The 20,528-nt window shown below is 35.4% G+C and overlaps 2 protein-coding genes across 5 annotated transcripts in view; one reads left to right on the plus strand and one right to left on the minus strand.

Moving 5' to 3' along the window:
- The window catches only part of MNS1 (meiosis specific nuclear structural 1), a 72,164-nt gene extending 67,874 nt beyond the window's left edge, over nt 1–4,290 (plus strand). The window contains exons 9-10 of the mRNA XM_020876770.2: nt 2,544–2,669; nt 4,008–4,290. Of these exons, the coding sequence (XP_020732429.2) occupies nt 2,544–2,669; nt 4,008–4,097 (216 nt within the window). The 3' untranslated portion in view covers nt 4,098–4,290. The remainder of the gene's footprint in view (nt 1–2,543; nt 2,670–4,007) is intronic.
- A 402-nt stretch (nt 4,291–4,692) lies between these two features.
- TEX9 (testis expressed 9) overlaps nt 4,693–20,528 on the minus strand; it is an 80,407-nt gene continuing 64,571 nt past the window's right edge. For 2 of the 4 annotated variants that reach the window (XM_020876775.2, XM_020876771.2), the window contains 2 exons: nt 5,535–5,669; nt 4,693–4,961 (listed from right to left, as the gene is read on the minus strand). In XM_020876775.2, the coding sequence (XP_020732434.1) occupies nt 4,887–4,961; nt 5,535–5,669 (210 nt within the window). In that variant the 3' untranslated portion in view covers nt 4,693–4,886. Of the gene's footprint in view, nt 4,962–5,534; nt 5,670–12,803; nt 12,953–20,528 lie in introns of those variants that run through there. The other 2 variants (XM_020876772.2, XM_020876776.2) reach the window with 2 other exon arrangements.

Consider the following 20,528-nt stretch of genomic DNA (forward strand, 5'->3'; position numbering starts at 1 on the left):
GTTGATTCCAGTTCTACCATAACTCTTACTAAATCCATTTCTCTTCATAATTTAGACATTTATTATCATTCTGTGGACTACTGAAATTGTCTTTTAACCGGTCTCCTTGTGATTCTAGTCCATCTGCTACCAGTTAGCATAAAGTAAAAAAAAAATCTCATTATGTCCTCCTCCTGCTTAACTAAGTGGATTCCTAATGAATACAAATCTCAATTCTATATCTTTGATAGAAACCAGTCATGATTTGCTGTAACCAAAGGGAGATTAAAAAAGCACCTAGCATTTTTCTTGGCAAGCAGTAAATACTTAGTAAATGTTTGTTGAATCAATAAGGGTGATTGTCAGAGCAAAGTGATCAAGGAGACAGAAAATTTAAAAGCGTCTGAAATTGACCAGAAAGCTTTGAATACTCCTTGCCTAGAAAGAGGCAGAACCAGTGACTGTCCTATCTCATGGCTTACAGAGTTAATCAGAAAACTCCTTGGAAAGTTATCAGGGCAGCTATAAAGGGAAGAAATATTAAAATATTACCTAAGCCACAGATACTTTTCTAAGAAATTTATATCTTAATTTTGAAAAAATTGTGCATGTTCCCAAAATGAAGCTGTGGGGTTAGTTTTAAATATTGATTATCAGTGAGACTGGGTCTTGGCCTAAGAGAAAGGATGGAGTTTCACGTTCATAGAATCATGAATCCATTTCATTATACAATCCTGTAAGGCATGCTCTTTTTTTTAAGATTTCATAAATATTCCTAAATAGCTGTCTACCTCTAAAACAAATCCACAGTCAGACAAAATCTGAAACTCCCCAGGAGATACTTTGTACCACTAGAGCTATTCAGAACTTGCTCTCATAGACAAATTGGTTTCATATCTTTCTAAAATATTTACCCTAATTTACTATAAAAAGTTTTTTTTATGGTAAATAGTTAATGTGGTCTTCCTAAGAAGGAAAACCCAAATGTGAGACCGTGCACGCAACTGAACAAATTTAACAAATGAGCTTTCCTCACAACATTAGATAACTTTTTTACATCCCCCCGTTAGAAGGAATAGATCAGTTAGGATGTTTGTCTACAAGTAGAGTCTCAAGGTAACAGTGGCTTAAGAGATAGTTTACTACCCTTGCATGGAAGTCTAGTTTACTATTCCCTCGCATGGAAGTCTAGAAACTGAAGCTTTATTCATAGTCTTCAGGAACCCGGGCTCCTTCTGGGTTTTGTTATGGCCCCTGTAGGGTACAGCCCTCATCTTCATGGTTTAATTTGGCTCTTCAACCTTCATAGCCATGTTTCAAGCAGCAGATGGAAGAAGTGCAGAAGGGACAAAAGATGTAAGACTGATTCCTGGAAACTGCCATACAACACTTTTGCTTATTCCCTTGGCAAAAACCTAGTCCTGTTGTGACCACATCTGACCCTTTAGCCTTAGAAATGCAGTCTAAAAAAAATTCAGATATAGTGATTCTATAGCAGATTCTGTTACCCTGTTTCATCTTAGAGATAAAATATTTAAGAGCAATTCTACCCTTTGATTCAGTAGCAACATAGGTGAAAGTATCTTCTCAATTAGCTGTCAGTGATACTTCTAAGTTTGTAATACATCTGACATGACAGTAGACAGAGAAGCAATTCCAAGTTTAACTGGCATTGGATATGGTTGTGTCCTAGCATTCTTCTTTATTTTCATCCAATAATGAAGTATTAGGTGATAGTGTCCTAGCATTCTTCTTTATTTTCATCCAATAATGAGGTATTAGGTGATATAGAAGCAGCTTACCTCTCATTTTAACAGAAAAGACAGACATCCTGCTTTCTGGTTTATATGACTTAAACTGATTATTTCAAAGAAAAGTTGAAGCATTAATACTATTTTAACTAAAGTAATTCTTGGCAGAAATTCATCATTATTTCAGTGGCCTGCCTTTAGCATCCTTTCCCATTTAAAAGTCTTATTTGGATATATTTCTATAAGAGTTCTTTTAAGCCCTAAAATGAGTTAAAGCTAGTCATCTCTTCCATATTTTCACAGCTCAGAAATTTGGTGTGGTTATCAATCAGAACATTTCCCTGAGAAATACTGTTCTTTTGCTGGAATACTTGCTGATGCTCTTGTACCTCACACAGGCTTTAAGAAACTTAATATATATGGCAGTACTTATCTTTTAGCTATCCCTATTGTGTTTTATCTACCTTTTTTTTTTTTGTCTTACATTGTAAGCTGCCTTCAACACCTGGGGTATGGTAAGCACTCAACAAATATTCGTTGAATTAATTGGGAAATCACTTCTTTGAACCTTTTTTCCTTGGTAATGAAGATGGCTTATCCTGAAAATATGTACTTGCCTCCCTAACATCAGTCATAACTATTTTCCTTGTCACTTTAAAGGAAGAATGACAGTAATATATATATTATATATATAATATAATATAAAAGATATATTATCAGTTTTATCTTAATTTACTGCAAGAATAGTTTTGTTTGCCACATTCTTCAAAGATTAATGTGTTTTATGACAGTAAGTTCTGTTTACATTTCTAGCAACGTGAACTGCAGGAATGGCAGTGGCAGCAAAAAAGACAAGGATGTATAAATGCAATTGTCGAAGAAGAAAGACTAAAACTTCTCAAAGAACATGCTACAAAACTACTAGGGTATCTCCCTAAAGTAAGTGAGATTTAACTCATAGCCTCTAAGAGTTGGGGGAAGACATGGTGTTAGGATTTCAGAGGGCCTGGGTTTCACTCACTTCTTGCTGTTACAAAGCAGCAATGTTACGTGAGTTAGTAATTGAACATCTCCAAAATGAGATGGTTGGTCTTGGCACTTTCTATTAAATTTGAGCTGGAATTTCTGTAAACTTTGGAGGTTCTGTTCTCCAGTGTAAGACGTTTAAAACTAAAGCAAATGTGATACGCTGGACACCAAAGCAGGTGATATATAGGATAGCCTTGTAATCTGTAACAGTAGTAATAGATTACAAGCTTGAACTCAGTCTGAGATCTGCTCTATAACAGGAGGTTACATTATAGCTAGGTAACCCTTATTTTAAAAAGCATATTACTTCCAGAGAATATACATGAAAATTTGCTATATGAAATACCTTATGACTATAAAAATAACAACTTGAGTTTCAGAGGCCACATAAACATATGAAATAAAGTAAATAACATTTCTACCTTTCAGATATGGAAATTATGCCATTTGATACTTTACTCAATCAAAAGAATCAACTGTATGTTTTGTTCAGTCTAGTGCAAAAGGAAGGAGAAAGAAATGAGTAATTATTACCTGTCTATAGGACCTTATAGTCTTGTTAGAATGTATACAGACTTATATATTAATAACAAAAGCCATATGGAATTATTTAAACTAGACTATAAATTCTGAGCAAGTCTTTGGGTTTAGATATTTGTGTAGCAAAATAACTGTGGAAATGGGAGAAACTGATAACCTAAAATTTGATCCTTTAGATCCTAGTGGCTCCAAATGACCTAAATTATTCTTTGCTGGGAGAGCATTCTTTAGATAAGTAAATATTTAAGTTTAATTTTGTTTTAAAGGGATTAAGATTAGTTGACTTAACTCCACACCTGGATTCTTTCCTGAAAGACTGAAGTTAGCTGACTAGAGCCAGTCCCATGCATAAATCTGGTGAAGCTCATTTCCTCCCTCGTATACTGCAGGGCTGTTTCAAAATAAGGGTAGGAGGGTACAGCGTGGATTAAATTGATTTGCGTTCAGTCCGTCAGAGCAGTAGTACTTGTAGTAGTAAAGCAGAAGAGTCCAGATTCCCACGACACGTTCCAACAGGACATCAGGTCAGTCTGAGAATATTGAGTATATATGTATATTAAGTCACAATTACAGAAAAAATATTTTGCTAATTAATTTCATTATATTAGAAATAACTTTATAAACTTCATGTCTGTATCTCTTAGTCTTAGGAACATTTATTGAAATAGTCTGGCATTCAGAGTAACCCACAAAATATTTTTCTTGTAGGGAGTATTCAAAAATGAGGATGATATTGATATGCTTGGTGAAGAGTTTAGAAAAGCATATCAGAAAAGGAGTGAAATTTGTGAGAAGTGATACCATCAAGATTTGGTAAAACCTGGGTTCTTTTGTATGTTACCACTAGGTGTCAGTGTAACTTTTGTTTTAGAGTTCAGTGAGTAGGACTCCCATTTTCTCTGGATTTTCTAAAACATTTCTGTAAGTTATCATTTATAAACAATCAGTTGTAAGAAAACATTTGTTTTCTGATAAAGAGTATTATATGCAAGTTTGCTTTCAATCACTATTGTTTTTGTACTGATAAAATTGAAGATCTGAATTCTATACCACATTCCATATATTGAGTTGGCCAAAAAGTTTGGATTTTTCTGTTATATATAGATATTGAAACAACCCAGGAGACTAAACTCTTCATACCACTTCTGTATTCGTGTCTAGGAACTTTACTTCCTTGATTTGGCCGGGGAAGACTTTTCCTATTATGAGAGGAGAAAAGTATAGCGTGAGGAATTTCAGAATGCTTTATTACCTAATGTGGTTATCAATAAGTACATAGAAACAGTTTCTCTCAGGTAAAGCTAAAGCTACGTCTCTAGAACATAAAATATTTTCTATTGATATGCAGCTGAAAGGGGCTAGAAGGTCATAAGAAAGATAACAGAATCGAAAGTTAAATTTCTATTGCTTTATTTTATAAAACATTTCTAATAATTAGGTATCAATTTTATATCCTCAAATCTTAACAGGGAATTATTTTGACTTATCAAATGTCTTCATTATTTAATGTAAGTTGTAACAGTGTGAACTATTTTTACTTTAAGAGTATATCCACCACACATTAGAGGTTTAAAAGTAGATCACTTATTAATTTCCCCATTCAAGTGCCTTCATAAATTCCTCTTCAGTGAAAGACAGCATCTTCGCAGCTTCAATATGCATCTGTGTTTAAAGAAATCAATATTGTCTAATTTAGTATTAAGAGTAGACCACAGAACAATAGGAAATTTGTGAAAGTGTGTATAATGCTAATTATAATAAACAGGTTTAAATAATAATTACATTCAGTGATTAGCCGTTAAAAACCTTGTCCACTGGTGGTATTGCACCAACCTGTTTAGAGAACAATTCAATATTGTAATACCTAATCTTTGCAAAAGGTGACAGTAGCAAAAACATGAATTCACATCCTCTTAACCACTAGGTAAACTTGTGTGGTGAACAGAATAAAACTGGTTTGGAATCAGTTTCACTCTCAAGATTTCAAGAGGCAGACTGATCCCTTTTTAAGATAATAGTTATTTTTTATATTTGGTATTTTCTTTAGTTAGGGAGTATCCATACTGTATTGAAACAGAACTGGTAAACATTTCTAATTTACTTGCATCAATATGTAGATAACATTTTGTGACTAAGCATGGCAATAAAAAATATACCTGAAGGAGAAATACTAAATGTCTTATTAGAAAGAGCCAAATAATATCCACAATTTAACTTTGTTTAGGATAGACTCACCTTCTGCCTTTTTAAAACATCAATTAATTTTAACTGTTTCTTAAATCCTATCATTAATTCTCCTTTTTGTTTTTCTAGCTTCTTGTTTTCTGATTTTAATGCTTCGATTTTTCTGTGTTCTTCATTTGCTATATCCTGCAAAATGAAAAAAAATCCCATGTATTCTTTACAGTATTTTAATGGAAAAATTAAATCAACAATAAAAACTTAAAATGGTAGAGGCATTAGCATTGTTAAAACTTAAGTTTAAAAAACATTTTAAAAATAACAACTTGGTTCTAATTCCAACAATGCCAAAGTAGCTTAGATTTGAAAGCAGAGATGTCATCAGTAGTAAGCAGAAACTGGAGGTGGTTATGATCCTTGAAAGCATACTGGTTGAGATCCACATTTAACTGGCTTCTGAAAGCACTTTTCATTTCATGGTTCACAAGGGATAAACCCAAAGCAAAAAGTAATAGTCATACTGGGCTGAGGAAGCGGACAGCAGTGCTGCCACGATGGTAGAAATTTCCAGGTAGGAAATCCCTCAAATCCTTTGCAGACACCTAAATAACATGTGTATGGTGAGACTCCTAGGAACCTATGAGAGACAGCTGAGATTTAAAGAGCTGAGCAAAGAATTCAGCACTGCCTATGACAAGGAAGACCAAGTTTGTAATTGTGGTAGAGTAGTAACTTGGGATAATGGAGAAAAAGGACCAGTGAACTTTAAAGACAAGTTAGTAGAAATCATTAAGCATAGGAAGGTCTTGTACTTGGAAAAAATGTTAAAGGACATCTTTCATGCAAAAGGGAAATGATACCAGAAGGAAATCTGAACCTACATACACACTAAGTATCAGAAATAGTAACATGTGGTAAATATTAGTAGAGTTTTTATTTTAAAACTTGAGAGTAGCTAAGATTTTGCTGCCAAGATGGCAGAGTAGAAAGATCCTGGGCTCACCTCCTTCCACAGGCACACCAAAATTACAACTATTAATGAGAAAGACCAGAATCTAACAGAAAAGATCTTTTCCAACTAAGGGTATAAAAAAGGAACCATAGCAAGATGTAGAAGGAGCATAGGTACAGTATTGTCAAGACCCATAGCCCCAGAGAGAAACCCACAAATGGGAGGGTAGTTACAGTTACACAGGTTCTCTGAGCAGTGGGTCTAAGCCCCACATTGGGCTCCCTGGCCTGGGGAGTCCTGAACTGGGAAGACCAGTGGGGCTTACTTTCAGGGGACACAGGTGTGGCAAACAGATTTAACTCCTAAAGGGTACATATAAAACCTCATGTGCTGCAGGACCCAGGGAAGAGACAGTAATTTTTTAAAGGAGCTGGGTCAGACCTACCTGCAGATCACCCAGGAGGCAACTGAAGTTCATCCTTGGGACACAGGCATTGGCAGAAGCCATCTGTGGAGCCTGCTCTATCATGTGGACACCCATGCTGGGAAGCATCACTTCAGAATCATCCTCTAGTTTATTAGCACTGGAACACAGCCCCACGCATCACTAGCAGGCAGGCTGCCTTAAGACCCTGAGCCTTCAGCCACCCTGGAACACAGCCCTGCCCCATAGGAGTGCACAGGCACTAGCTCTGGGATCCCCAGGGCCTTGCAGACAGAGACTCTGGGACCCAGCTCTACCCACCAGCAGGCTGACACCAGCCCAGGACCCCTGCAGCCTGCTATGGCAGGATCTAGCCCAGCCACCAGTATTCCCCTCCTGTGACCCCTGCCCCCTCACCCCTCACCGTCAGACACTGGCCCTGCCCACCAGCAGGCTACCACCACCTCTGAGACACCTTGGGATCCGTGGCAAGATTCAACACACTTCCATGATTAAAAACAATTAAACAAGGAAGAGAAGGATTCTACTTCAACATGATAAAAGCAATATATGACAAGCCCACAGCTAACAACAGACTCAATGGTAAAAAATTGAAAGCTTTCCCTTCAGGATCAGACAGGACAAAGATGTTCACTTTTACCTACTCTGCAGTTTCCAGTCAGAGCAGCTAGGGAATTTAAAAAAAAAGGCATCCAAATAAAAAAGTAGAAGGAAGACTGACTCTCCTCACAGATGACATTATCTTGTATATATTAGAAAACCCTACAAATTCCACAAGGAAACTGTCAGGATAAATCAATTTGGCAAAGTTGCAGAATACAGAATCCACACACACACAAAAAAATCAGTTGTGTTTCCATATACTACTAATGAACATTCTTAAATTTTAAAAATTACAAATATCAAAAAGAGTGAAGAACTGAAAAACATCTACTTCTGCTTCATTGACTATGCTAAAAGCCTTTGACTGTGGATCACAATGCACTGGAAAATTCAAGAGACTTTACCTGTCTCCTGAGAAACCTGTGTGTGTGTCAAGAAGCAACAGTCAGAACTGGACTTGGAACAACTGACTGGTTCCAAGTTAGGGAGTACATCAAGGCTGTATATTGTCACCCTACTTATTTAACTTCTACACAGAGTACATCATACAAAATGCCAGGCTGGATGAATCACAAGCCGGAATCAAGACTGCTGGGAGAAATATCAACAACCTCAGATATGGAGATGATACTACTCAAATGGCAGAAAGGAAAGAGGAACTTAAAAAGCCTCTTGATGAGGGGGAAAGAGGAGAATCAAAAAGCTGGTTTGAAACTCAACCTTCAAAAAACCAAGATCATAGCATCTGGTTCCATCACTTCATGGCAAATAGAAGGGGAAAAAGTAGAAGCAGTGATAGATTTTATTGTCTTGGGCTCCAAAATCACTGCGGACAGTTACTTTTGTTGTTCAGTGGCCAAGTCATGTCCAACTGCAGCATGCCAGGCTCCTCTGTCTTGCACTGTCTCCTAGAATTTGCTCAGATTCACGTCTATTGAATCGATCATGCTATCTAATCATCTCATTCTCTGTTGTCCCCTTCTTTTGCCTTCAGTCTTTCCCAGCATCAGGGTCTTTTCTAGTCTTTTCGCATCAGGTGGCCAAAGTATTGGAGCTTCAGCATCAGTCCTTTCAGTGAACATTCAGGACTGATCTCCTTTAGGACTGACTGGTTTGATCTCCCTGCAGTCCAAGGGACTCTCAGGAGTCTTCTCCAGCACCACAGTTCAAAAGCATCAATTCTTTGGCACTCAGCGTTCTTCATGGATAGTGACTGCAGCCATGAAATTAAAAGATGCTCCTTGGAAGGAAAGCTATGACAAATCTAGACAGAGGCATTAAAAAGCAGAGCCATCACTTTCTTGACAAAGGTCCATATAGTCAAAACTATGCTTTTTCCCGTAATGATGTACAGATGTGAGAGCTGAACCATAAAGTAGGCTGAACAATGAAGAATTGATGGTTTTGAATTGTGGTGCTGGAGAAGAATTGAGAGTCCCCTGAACTTCAGGGAGATCAAACCAGTCAATTCTAAAGGAAATCAACCCTGAATGTTCATTGGAATGACCGTTGCTGAAGCCCTAACACTTTGGCCACCTAATGTGAAGAGCCAACTTATTGGAAAAAACCTCAATGCTGGAAAAGACAGAAGAGAGAAAACAGGGCAGCGGAGGATGAGATGGTTGGATGGCATCAAGCAACTCAACGGACATGAATCTGAGCAAACTCCGAGAGACAGTGAAGGAAACAGGAGCCTGATGTGCTATCATGGGGTCGCAAAGAGTCAGACACCACTTAGCAACTGAATAATAACTAATTTAGGAATAAAAGTAACCAAGGAGGTGTAACAGTTTCACACTGAAAACTTCAAAGAACTGGGAGGACCCTGAGGGATGGGATGGGGAGGGAGGTAGGGGGGAGATTCAGGGTGGGGAACGCGTTTATACCCATGGCTGATTCATGTGAATGTATGGCAAAAACCACCACAATATTGTAATTAGTCTCCAATTAAAAAAAAAAAAAAAAAGAACTTATGAAAATAGTTAAAGGCAAAAGAATGGAAGGATATTCTGTGGTCAGAGACTGGAAGGCTTACTATTATTAAGATATTAATACTACTCCAAGAGATTTACAGATTCAGTATGATCTTTATCAAAACTCCAATGGCATTTTTACAGAGACAGGTCATGCTAATATTTATATGGAATCTCAAGGGAACACAAACAATCAGTGAATAACAACAGTTTAAAGTCTCATACTTCCAGATTTCAAATTTTATTACAAATCTATGGTAATCAAAATAGTGTAATATGGATGTATAGAAAGCCCCAAAATAAACCCTTGCATATAAAGTCTAGTGATGTTCAACAAGGATGCCATTATCTATTCACTAGGAAAATATGGCCTCTTCAACAAATTGAACTGGTAAACTAGATATATCCATGCGTAAGAATGAAACTGTATCCCTATTTCATATGATATACAAAAATTAACTCAAATTTGGTCAAGACCTAAATGTATACCCTAAAACTGTAAACTATTAGAAGAAAATGTAGGGAAATGCTCATGTCACTGGATTTGGTTGTGAATTCTTGGATATGAAACCAAAAAGAACAGGCAAATATAAGTTAAAAAAAAGAAATTGGATTACCTCAAAGGAAACAATAACAGAGTAAAAAGACCCCTACAGAAAATGTTTGAAGATCATGTATCATGTATGTTTCAATATTAATATTGAAAATACAGAAATAACTCCTCTAAAATAACAAAAACACTATCACTTACTACATGGGTAAAGGACTTGAATAGACAATTCTCCAGAAAAGATTTACAAATGGCTAATGAGCACATGAAAATGTGGTTAACATCACTAATATTTAGGGAGATACAAATCAAAACCACAATGAGATACCACTTAATAAACATTAGGCTAGGATGATCAGTATAGGAAAAAAACAACAAAAAAATTGGCAAGGACACTGAAGAAACTCTTGTGCACGGTTGGTAGGGATGTAAAATAGGGCAGCCACTATGGAAAAATAGTATGGTGGTTCCTCAAGAAATTAGAAGTATATGGTCCAGCAATTCCACATTTAGGTGAATATCCAAAATAACGGAAAGCAGAGTCTTTAAGAGATATCTGTACAACACAAGTTTATATCAGCATTATTCAAAATAGCCAAAAACTGGAAGCAACCCAAGTTGCTTTATTTAATAAATGTATAAATGAAACTTGTTACATACATCCAATGGAACATTACTCAAAAGGAATAAAATTCCGATAACATGCTACAATGTGGATGAACCTTGAGGACATTATGCTAAGTGATACAAGCCAGTGACAAAAAGGCAAATGGTGTATAATTCCACTTACATTAGGTACCTAGAGTGCACAATAATAGAGATAGAAAGTAGAATTGTGGTTGCCAGGGGTCACAGAGAAGGGGATAGGGAATTATTTTTTAATGGACATAGGTTTTCAGTTTTAGCAAGATGAACAAGGAGCTTTGGAGTTTGCTATGTAACACTACTGAATTCTACTAAAAAATTAGGGTAAATTTTATGTGTACTATAATACAAAGGTTTTTTTTTTTTAATTTAGAAAGTTCATTAATTCTTCAAAGCAAAAAGCAACTATGTAGAATCTGTAAGTAAAAAATGTATGACAACAACAAAGTGGAGGAGAGAAGTGTACTGCTGAAAGGTTCTTTCTTATTCATAAAATGCTATGTTACTTGAAGGTAGATACCAGTTAAGTTAAAGGTATATCTGATAAGTGGATATATACACAAAAAGGTGGAGATAATAGGCCAGTAAGATAAAATGAAATCATTAAAAATATTCAAAAATAAAAACAAGAGGAAGAAGGAACAATAACGTATGTGAATGAAAAATATAAAAGTCAATAAAGTTAAACACAACCATTATTAAAAATCATATTAAATGTAATGGTCTAAGCCTCCTAATTAAAGTGTCAGAGATTGTCAGACTGAGTTAAAACAATAGGAAAAGTCAACTGTATGCTGCCTGTAACAACACACAAAGGAGTTACAAATAAAGGGAGAGAAAAGCCAATACTGGTGTCAGCAGTAAAAGAAATTACATGATTTACAGATATATTATAAAGATGCAATAATCGAGACAATGCATTATTAACATGAAGACAGACATACAGATAAGTGGAACATAATAGCGATCCCAGTAGTAATACATCCACACACATCTGGGCAACTGATTTTCAACAAAGATGCCACGGCAATTCAATAGTGAAAAGATGATCTCAACAAAATATTCCTGCACATGTTCCAATAATGAACCTTGACCCTTATATCATGCACAAAAACTCAACAAAACACAAAAGATGAAGCTATGCAACTTCTGTAAGAAAACCTAAGAGCAAATCTTAGTGACCCCTTAGGATTAGCAAAGAGTTCTTAAATAGAACACAAAACCATAATTATAAAATTCAAAATATTAAATGCTGCTCTTAAAAAAAAAACTGTTACAACAATAAAAGCCAAGGGATAAGGTGCCTGACAAAGTCTTGTAATTAGGATATATAAAGAACTCTAACAAGTCAACTCAGTTCTTAATAAAGAACCAAAGAGACTAAGGAAATATGAACAAAGTGTAGTCTTTAGTTAATGAGTCATAATTATTGATTCATTAATGGTAAAAATGTTCTATACTAATGTATATATTCATTTCATAAGAAACTATTTTAGAAATTTTCTGTACTACACAATTTTATATAAATTAAAACTATTTTAATAATTAAAGTTCATTTAACAATTTTTTAAAAGAATAAAAGACTTATAAAGAGACACTTCAAAGATAACATCAAGACTTTCCTGAACAACCAATGGATGAATGAAGAAATCAAAGAGGGAAAAAAATGATCTTCAAACAAATGAAAATGGAGACACAACATACCAAAACTTATGGGATGTAGCAAGAGCAGTTCTGAGAGGAAGTTCATAGCAACAAATGCCTACATTAAGAAAGATCTCTGAATTTTTACTCCTTCTCGCATGTTTAATGTTTTTGACAACATATGAGATTTTGACCAATGAGATTTTTCCTTTGTAATTTCCATATATCTAGTTGTGGTTTTTTCTTTTTCACTTAGAGAAGCCCCCTTAACATTTCTTGGGAAGCTAATTGTTATTGGCTGCAGGTTTTTTCCTTTCATCACACATGTTGTGATATTGTGTGATGTTTCATCACACATATGTTGTGCCATGCCCTAGTGGTCAGCAAAGTTACTGCTGAAAGTCTGCTGACATCTTAGACAAGTTCACTTATACATAACTAGTTGCTTTTCACTTACTGTCCTTAATATTCTCTCACTATCTTTAATTTTTGCCATTTTAACTTTAAGTACCTTGGTGTGGAACTCTTTGGGTTGATCTTTTTTGGGACTCTGTTCTTCTTGGACTTGGATGTCTGTTTGCTTTCCCATGTTAGTATGTCTTCAGCTAAAATCGCTTCTAATTTCTCTGCCCCTATCTGTCGCTCTTCACCTTCTGGGACCTGTATAATGTGAATATTAGTATGCTTAATGTTTACTGAATTCTTCATTTCTTTTAAATTCTTTTTTTCTTTTTCTGTTCAACTTGGGTGATTTACACTACTACTCTGTTCCAGTTTAGTGATCCATTCCTCTGTATTATCCTATCTAATGTTGATCCCATCTAGTGTATTTTTTATTTCAGTTACTATATTTTCAGGTTTGTTTGGTTCTTCTGTTTTCTAACTCCTTGTTAAAATTCTCCCTGTATTTACTCACTCTTCTTCCAAGTATATTGAGCATTTTTATGGTTATAACCACAAACACTTAATTGGGTAGACTGCTCATCTCCAGGGTTTTTAGAATGTGTTCAAACTTATGACATCATCAACTTTAAATATTCACCAGTATATGCTGCTGTATATAAACCTCATGATAACAACAAACCAAAAATCTATAATAGATACACACAAGATAAAGAAATCCAAATATAACATTAAGATGGTCATCAAATCATAAGTGGAGAGGAAAACAATAAACAAGGACAGTCCCCAAACAATTTAATAAAATGACAGTAAGTACATACCTATCAATACTTACTTTAAATGTAAATGTACTAAATGTTCCAATGGAAAGACAGAGTGGCTGAACAGATTCAAAAATAAGATCTGTAAATATATGCTGCCTATAAGAGATTCACTCCAGATCTAACTACACACACAGACTGAAAGTGAAGGGATAAAAAAGTCTAAGACAAAGAAGGACATTACATAATGATAAAGTGATCAATTCAACAAGAATAAATAACACTTTTAAATATGTATATGCACACAAACTGGAGCATTTAAATAAATATAGAAAATATTAGCAAGTATAAAGAAAGATTTTGACAGTAAAGATAATAATGGTCAGGGGCTTTAACACTCCACTTAAATCAATGGACAGATCATCCATACAGGAAATGTAAAAGGAAACACAGGCCTTAACACATCAGATGAACTTAACAGATATATGTATATGACATCCTATCCAAAAGCAGCAAAATATACATTGTTTTCAAATGCACATGGAACACTCCAGAATAGATCACATGCTAGACCACAAAATAAGTCTTAGTAAATTTTAAAAGACTGATATCATACCAAGCCTCTTCTCTGACCACAATGCTGAGAGACTATAAATCAACTATCAAAAAAAAAAAAAAAAACACAACGTGGAGGCTAAACTATGTGGTACTGAACAACCAACGAGTCATTGAAGAAATCAAAAAGGAAACAAACAAAAGAAACCCTTGGAGACAGAAGCAAAAACACAAAGGTCCAGAATCTGTGGAATGCAGGAAAAGCAGTTCCCAGAGGGGAGTTTATAGAAATACAAGCTACATCAGGAAACAAAAATCCCAAAAGCCCTAACCTAATATCCAAATGAATTAGAAAGAAAACCCTAGAGTTAGTAGGAGAAAAGATCAGAGCAGAAATGAATGAAAGAGAGATGAAAGAAAAAAAGGGAGAGAAAGCAAGCAAGCAAGAAATTATGAGCTGGTTCTTAAAAAGATGAACAAAATTGATAAACTTTTAACCAGATTCATTAAGAACAAATGAAAGTGGGTCCAAATAAAATCAGAAAAGAAGTTAGAGTTGATATTGCCGAACTACACAAGATCATAAGAGATTACTCTGAATAACTATACACCAATAAAATGGACAACCAAGAAGAAATGGAGGAATTTCTAGAAAAGTACAATCTCCTAAGACTGAATGAGGAAAAAATACAAAATGTGAACAGACCTCAGTTACTACTAATTAAGTCAGTAATTAAAAAAATACTTGCGACGAAGTCTAAGACCAGATTGCTTCACAGATGAATTACACTGAACATTTAAAGACAACTTAATGCTTATCCTTCTCAAACTATTCCAAAAAACTGAAGAGAAAGAATGCTTCCAAAGTCATTCTTTGAGGCCCAAATCACGCTGATAGAAAATCAGATAAAGAAAGACACCACAAGATATGATAACACTGGTGAACACAGATGCAAAAATTCTCAACAAAATATTAGAAAATTAAATTGAACAATACACTAAAAGGATCATACATCATGATCAAGCGGGATTTTCCCCAGGGAAGCAAGAATAGTTCAGTATCTGCATATCAATCAATGTCGTACATTAACTCATTATTGACCAGGGGATTTCTGCAGAAACACCTGTGGCTGTTGATTTGTTCTGTAAGTAAATACAGAAACATCTCTGATAAATAACATTTGGGTAACAAAAACATGTTAATATGTGTCTCTGGTGAGTTAATAGAATGAAAGAAAAAAATCACATAATCATTTCAATAGACAGACTAAGCATTTGACAAAATTCAACATCCATTCATGATAAAATCTCTTAATAAATTAGAAGGAATATACTTCAATGAAAAAAGGTCATATATGAGAAGTCCACAGCTAAAATCATATACAATGATAAAATGTAGAAATCTTTTCCTTTAAGGTCAGGAACAAGACAAGTGCCCATTCCCACCTCTCCTACTTTACATAGTACTAGAATTCCTAGTCAGAGAAACCAGCAAGAAAAATCAAAAGTATCAGAACTACAAAGGAAGAAGTAAAATTTCTATTTGCAGATTATATGATTTGGTATTTAATAGATAAAAAGTCATACATATGCCACCAAAAAACTGTTAGATCTCATCAACAAATTCAATAAAGTTGTAGGATGCAAAATTAACATTAAAAATTCAGTAGAGTTTCTATTAGAACACTCCCTAACATGATACACAAAAATAAACTCAAAATGGATTAAAGACCTGAATGTAAGGTTAGACACTATAAAACTCTTGGCAGAAAACATAGGCAGGTGAGAATTCCACCACCAAGCCACCAATGTCATAACCATTAGTGGAAAACACAGGCAAAACACTCTTTGACATAAACTGCGGCAAGATCTTTTTTGACCCACCTCATGAAGTAATGAAAATAAAAAAAATAAACAAATGGGACCTAATTAAATGTAAAAGCTTTTGCAGAGCAAAAGAAACCATAAAAAAAGATGAAAAGATAACCTTAAGAATGGGAGGAAATATTTGCAAATGAAGTAACTGACAAAGAATTAACCTCTATGGCAACCCACTCCAGTGTTCTTGCCTGGAGAATCCCATGGATGGAGGAGCCTGGTAGGCTACAGTCCATGGGGTCGCAAAGAGTCGGACATGACTGAGCAACTTCACTGTGTCCTTTGAGCATTACAGTTTTATTCATAGAAGTCTCAAATAAATTCCAGGATACTTTATAATTGTAAAAAAAAAAAAAAAAGAATTAACCTCTAAAATACATAAACAGCTCATGCAGCTCAATTACAAAAAAAAAAAAAAAAATGGGTGGAAGACCTAAAGAAACATTTCTCCAAAAAAGTCACACAGATGGCCAAAAAACACATGAAAAGATGCTCAATATCACTAATTATTAGAGAAATGCAAATCAAATCTACAATGAGGTATCACCTTATAACAGTCATGATGGCCATCATCAGAAAATCTACAAACAAATGCTGGATAGAGTGTAGAGAAAAGAGAACCCCCCTATACTGTTGGTGGGAATGGAAATTGGTATAGCCACTATGAAAAACAATACGGAGGTTCCTTTAAAAAGCTAAATACAGAACTACCATATGACCCAGCAATCTCACTGCATATACTCAGAGAAAATCATCATTCCAAAAAATACATGCAACCCAATGCTTGTTGTAGTGGTCTTCATAATAGGCAGGTCATGGAAGAAACCTAGATGTCCATGAACAGATGAATGGATAAAGAAAATGTTACATATATGTACAATGGAATACTACTCAGCCATGAAAGGAATGACACTTGGGAACTTGCAGAGATGTGGCTAGGCCTAGAGACTGTCATACAGATCAAACTAAGTCAGAAAAAGAACAGCAAATATCATATATTAACATACATATGTAGAATATAGAAAAATGGTAGATGATCTTAATTGCAAAACAGAAATAGAGATGTAGAGAACAAATGTATGGACACCAAGGGGGGATAGTACACGGAGGTGGGGTGGCATGAATGGGCAGAGTATCCCTATGTGTAAAACAGAGAACGAATGAGAACCTACTTTAAAGCTGAGGGAAGCCTCCTCAATGCGCTGTGGTGACCTAAGCGGGGAGGAGATCCCAGAGAGGGGTGTGCTATTACAGCTGATCCACGTCCACAAAGACTTACACGTGAATGTTCACAGAGGCTTTACCTGTAATAGCTGAAAGGTGGAAACTTCTGGGTAAATCTCAAAAGGAGTCACATTTTTTAAAAGAATATGAAGTTCTAGAAAAGGTAAATGAGTTACCTGGAGACAGAGGTTGGGAGAAGGGCATGATTATAAACAGACACAAGGAAACTTTTGGGGGTGACAGCTATGTCTATTGTGTGATTTTTCATAGGTATACACATAGTTACAAATCAAGTTTTATACCTTTAAATATGTGTGGGATTATTATATGTCACAGTGTGAAAAAGAGAATTAAAATACATACAATTAAAGATATGCAAAGAAAAATTGTGAGACACAGCTAAAGTATCATTTTGAGGAAAATTATAGTTTTAAATGCTGTAATAGAAAAGAACGTTGAAAAATTGGTGATCTAAGTCTTCAATTTAAGAAGCTGAAAAGATAGCAGATTAAAAAACAAAGTAGACAAAATTGTATAAGGAGAAGTCAGTGAAAATAAAAGCAGACAATAGAAAAAATAAAACCAAAAGTTGAAAAGATTAAGTAGTAACTGGACAGCAAGACTTATCAAGGGAAAAAACCTGAAACATGGATGAATCTCAACATTATGTCTAGTGAAGGAAACCAGTCACAAAAGAGTACATTCTACACAGTTTATATCAAAGTCAAGACCAAGAGTATCAGAACATCCTTCACTTACAGAGGATGGAGTACTTAGAGAGGGAATACAAGGGAACTTTCTAGGGGCGAGGAAAATAATCTATGTATTGCCTAACGTGGTGGTTTCACAAGTTATATTAAGAACCCAAACTCACTGAATTATAGACGTAGTATCTGTTCATTTTATTGCATGTAACTAATTCGATTTTTAAAACTCACCCAATTATTTTATGTCCCTCCAGCTCTAACCCTCTAGCTAAGCTTCTTGAAAGAATTATACACATCTTGTGTCTCCATCTCCTCACCTGCAATCATTTTTCATCCACCTTGAATTTAGCTTATTCCCCGTCACTCTACTAAAACATTTCTGGCCAAGGTCAATTCTGTGCTTTTAAATCCAATGCAATTTTCCCAGTTCCCCCAAGAAACTTGACTTCTCAGGAGTATTCAGGTTTGCTGACCACTTCTGAGATGATGGAGCAGCTCTTGGCCCTGGCTTCACTCATTCTCTCCCTCTGTTCTTTCTCCCTGGTGAACACCAACAGCTTCTTCTACTGTCTCTGTGCAGGCTTCTCTCCTACATCTTGACATCTCCCCTTGGATTTCTCAGAATATCTCCAAGATTAACATGTTCTAAAACAAGTCAGTCTTCTTCTCCAGACTTACTACATTGTTTCATATTTCAGTGGATGGCACTCTAGTTCTGAAAACTTGAAGTCAAAATATCCTTCCTTAAGCTTCCCTTTCTCACAAGCCTATATCCAGTTCATCACCACATCACAGTGATACTCTCTCCAAGGTGTATTTTTTGATCCTTGGTTTCTCTGTTTCTCAGTTTAGTCCAAGCTATATCCTTATCTCTCGCTGACACTGTTACTCTGATGCAGCCTACTGCATCCATTCTGGCCTCCTTCCAAATTGATTCTTCACAAAAAACACCAACAAAGAAATGCAGCTGGTCTTCTGTATCCCCAGGTTCCACATGAGTGGATTCAATCAAGTGAGAATGGAAAACAGTCTGGGTAAAAATTTTCCAGAAAGTTCCAGAAAGCAAAACTCAAATTTGCCATGTGTCAGCAACTACTTACATAGCATTTACACTGTCTTGAGTATCATATGTAATCTAGAGATGATTTAATCTATACAGAAGAATGTGTGTAGGCTATATGCAAATACTGTACCATTTTATGCAAGAGATTTGAGCACCTGTGGACACTGAGAGACGACTGTACTTTCCAGGTGCATGCCTAGTCACGGCATCATCTCCTGTCATCTTTTTCAAAATAACTGCAGTGGCTTTACCACTGCTCTTTGGGTAAAATCCATAGTACTTAACATGGCCTAAAGGATCTGGATGGTTTGGCCTCTAGCTGTGTCTGAAGTCTCACTTTGCAACACTCCCTTCACATCCACCCCTACCTTTTATTACTTTGCCTTTTTTATTGCCACAGAGCCACTCCTTCTGCCCAAATCTCTCCCCTGGTATATAACTCCTATATGATTTTTTCAGATATTAACTTAGGATTACATTTTTTAAAATGCACTCACTGATCTGGTTACCTGCTCAAAGCACCATGAACCCTCCTTCATGGATTTCATCACAATTGCACCTTAATTTTGCCTGATCTATTGTCGAACTAACATCCAACTTCTCCATTATAAGGTGCATGACTACAAGGATCACATTCATCTTTTATCTCCTTTGTATCTCCAGCCTCTAGTAAAGACCTTACAAGTACATGGCAGGACTTCATAATATTTCTAAATGAGTTAATGAAGAATTAGAAATTATCTGTTCCTAAATGAAGTAACATGTAATTGGTAACATATTTTCAGTGAGCTTAAAGCAACCATCAGCTGCACAGTTACACCATCACACAGTTGTCTTTCATCATTCCTCCCTTAAGTGTGTTTCAGAGGCAATTATTATGTTGCTATTATTATAATAATTATAATTATGTTCCAGGCACTGAGGCATAGCAGTGAGTAAGACTGGTTCCTTGCACTCATGCAGCATCTGGTTTAAGTTGACTGACTTTTCATTTCAAAAGTTACTCTAAACCAGTTTAACTTGTTTCCTAAGCTCTGTGCAGAATGACTTTACCATTATTTTTTAAATAAGTCTTTAATTTTCTGATGACTGAGGCAATATTGTTCTATTTTATGGAAATCTTACTATTCCTTAAACACATAAACATGAATAATTTTACTTGTCTACCTATGTCTCATCAGAATGAGAAGCAAAGTACAAAGATTTATTAAGATAGAAAAAAAATATAACTGGTCATAAAAGAAAAACATATATACAGATTAGATCCCAAGGAAAATCTTACTGATTATCTTGAGAACTCCCTCAAAGTTAGAAACAAGGCAAAATGACTTAAAAATCAAAAAGATGATACACATATTTTTTCATAAATTTGAAATAAGTTACATTTGAGAATGATGATCTCAAAATGTCTACTTGATATTAAAGAGTGAGTAATATATATTACAAATGTCTTCCCACTATGTTTTAATGTATCACCTAATGCAGATCTAGGGTCAGAACTTTATCTTAAACACATCTGAGTTGTTTTTACAGTGTTGATGGTTTTGAACTGAGTTGTTCACATACCAAAGTCTCAGTACTTGAATTTGCAAAATGGCTGGCTAGAGTCATATGTTGTCATGGAAACAAATTTTTCTTTCCATTTC

The sequence above is a fragment of the Odocoileus virginianus genome, chromosome 6 (assembly GCF_023699985.2).
Source record: "Odocoileus virginianus isolate 20LAN1187 ecotype Illinois chromosome 6, Ovbor_1.2, whole genome shotgun sequence".
Lineage (NCBI taxonomy): Eukaryota > Metazoa > Chordata > Mammalia > Artiodactyla > Cervidae > Odocoileus > Odocoileus virginianus.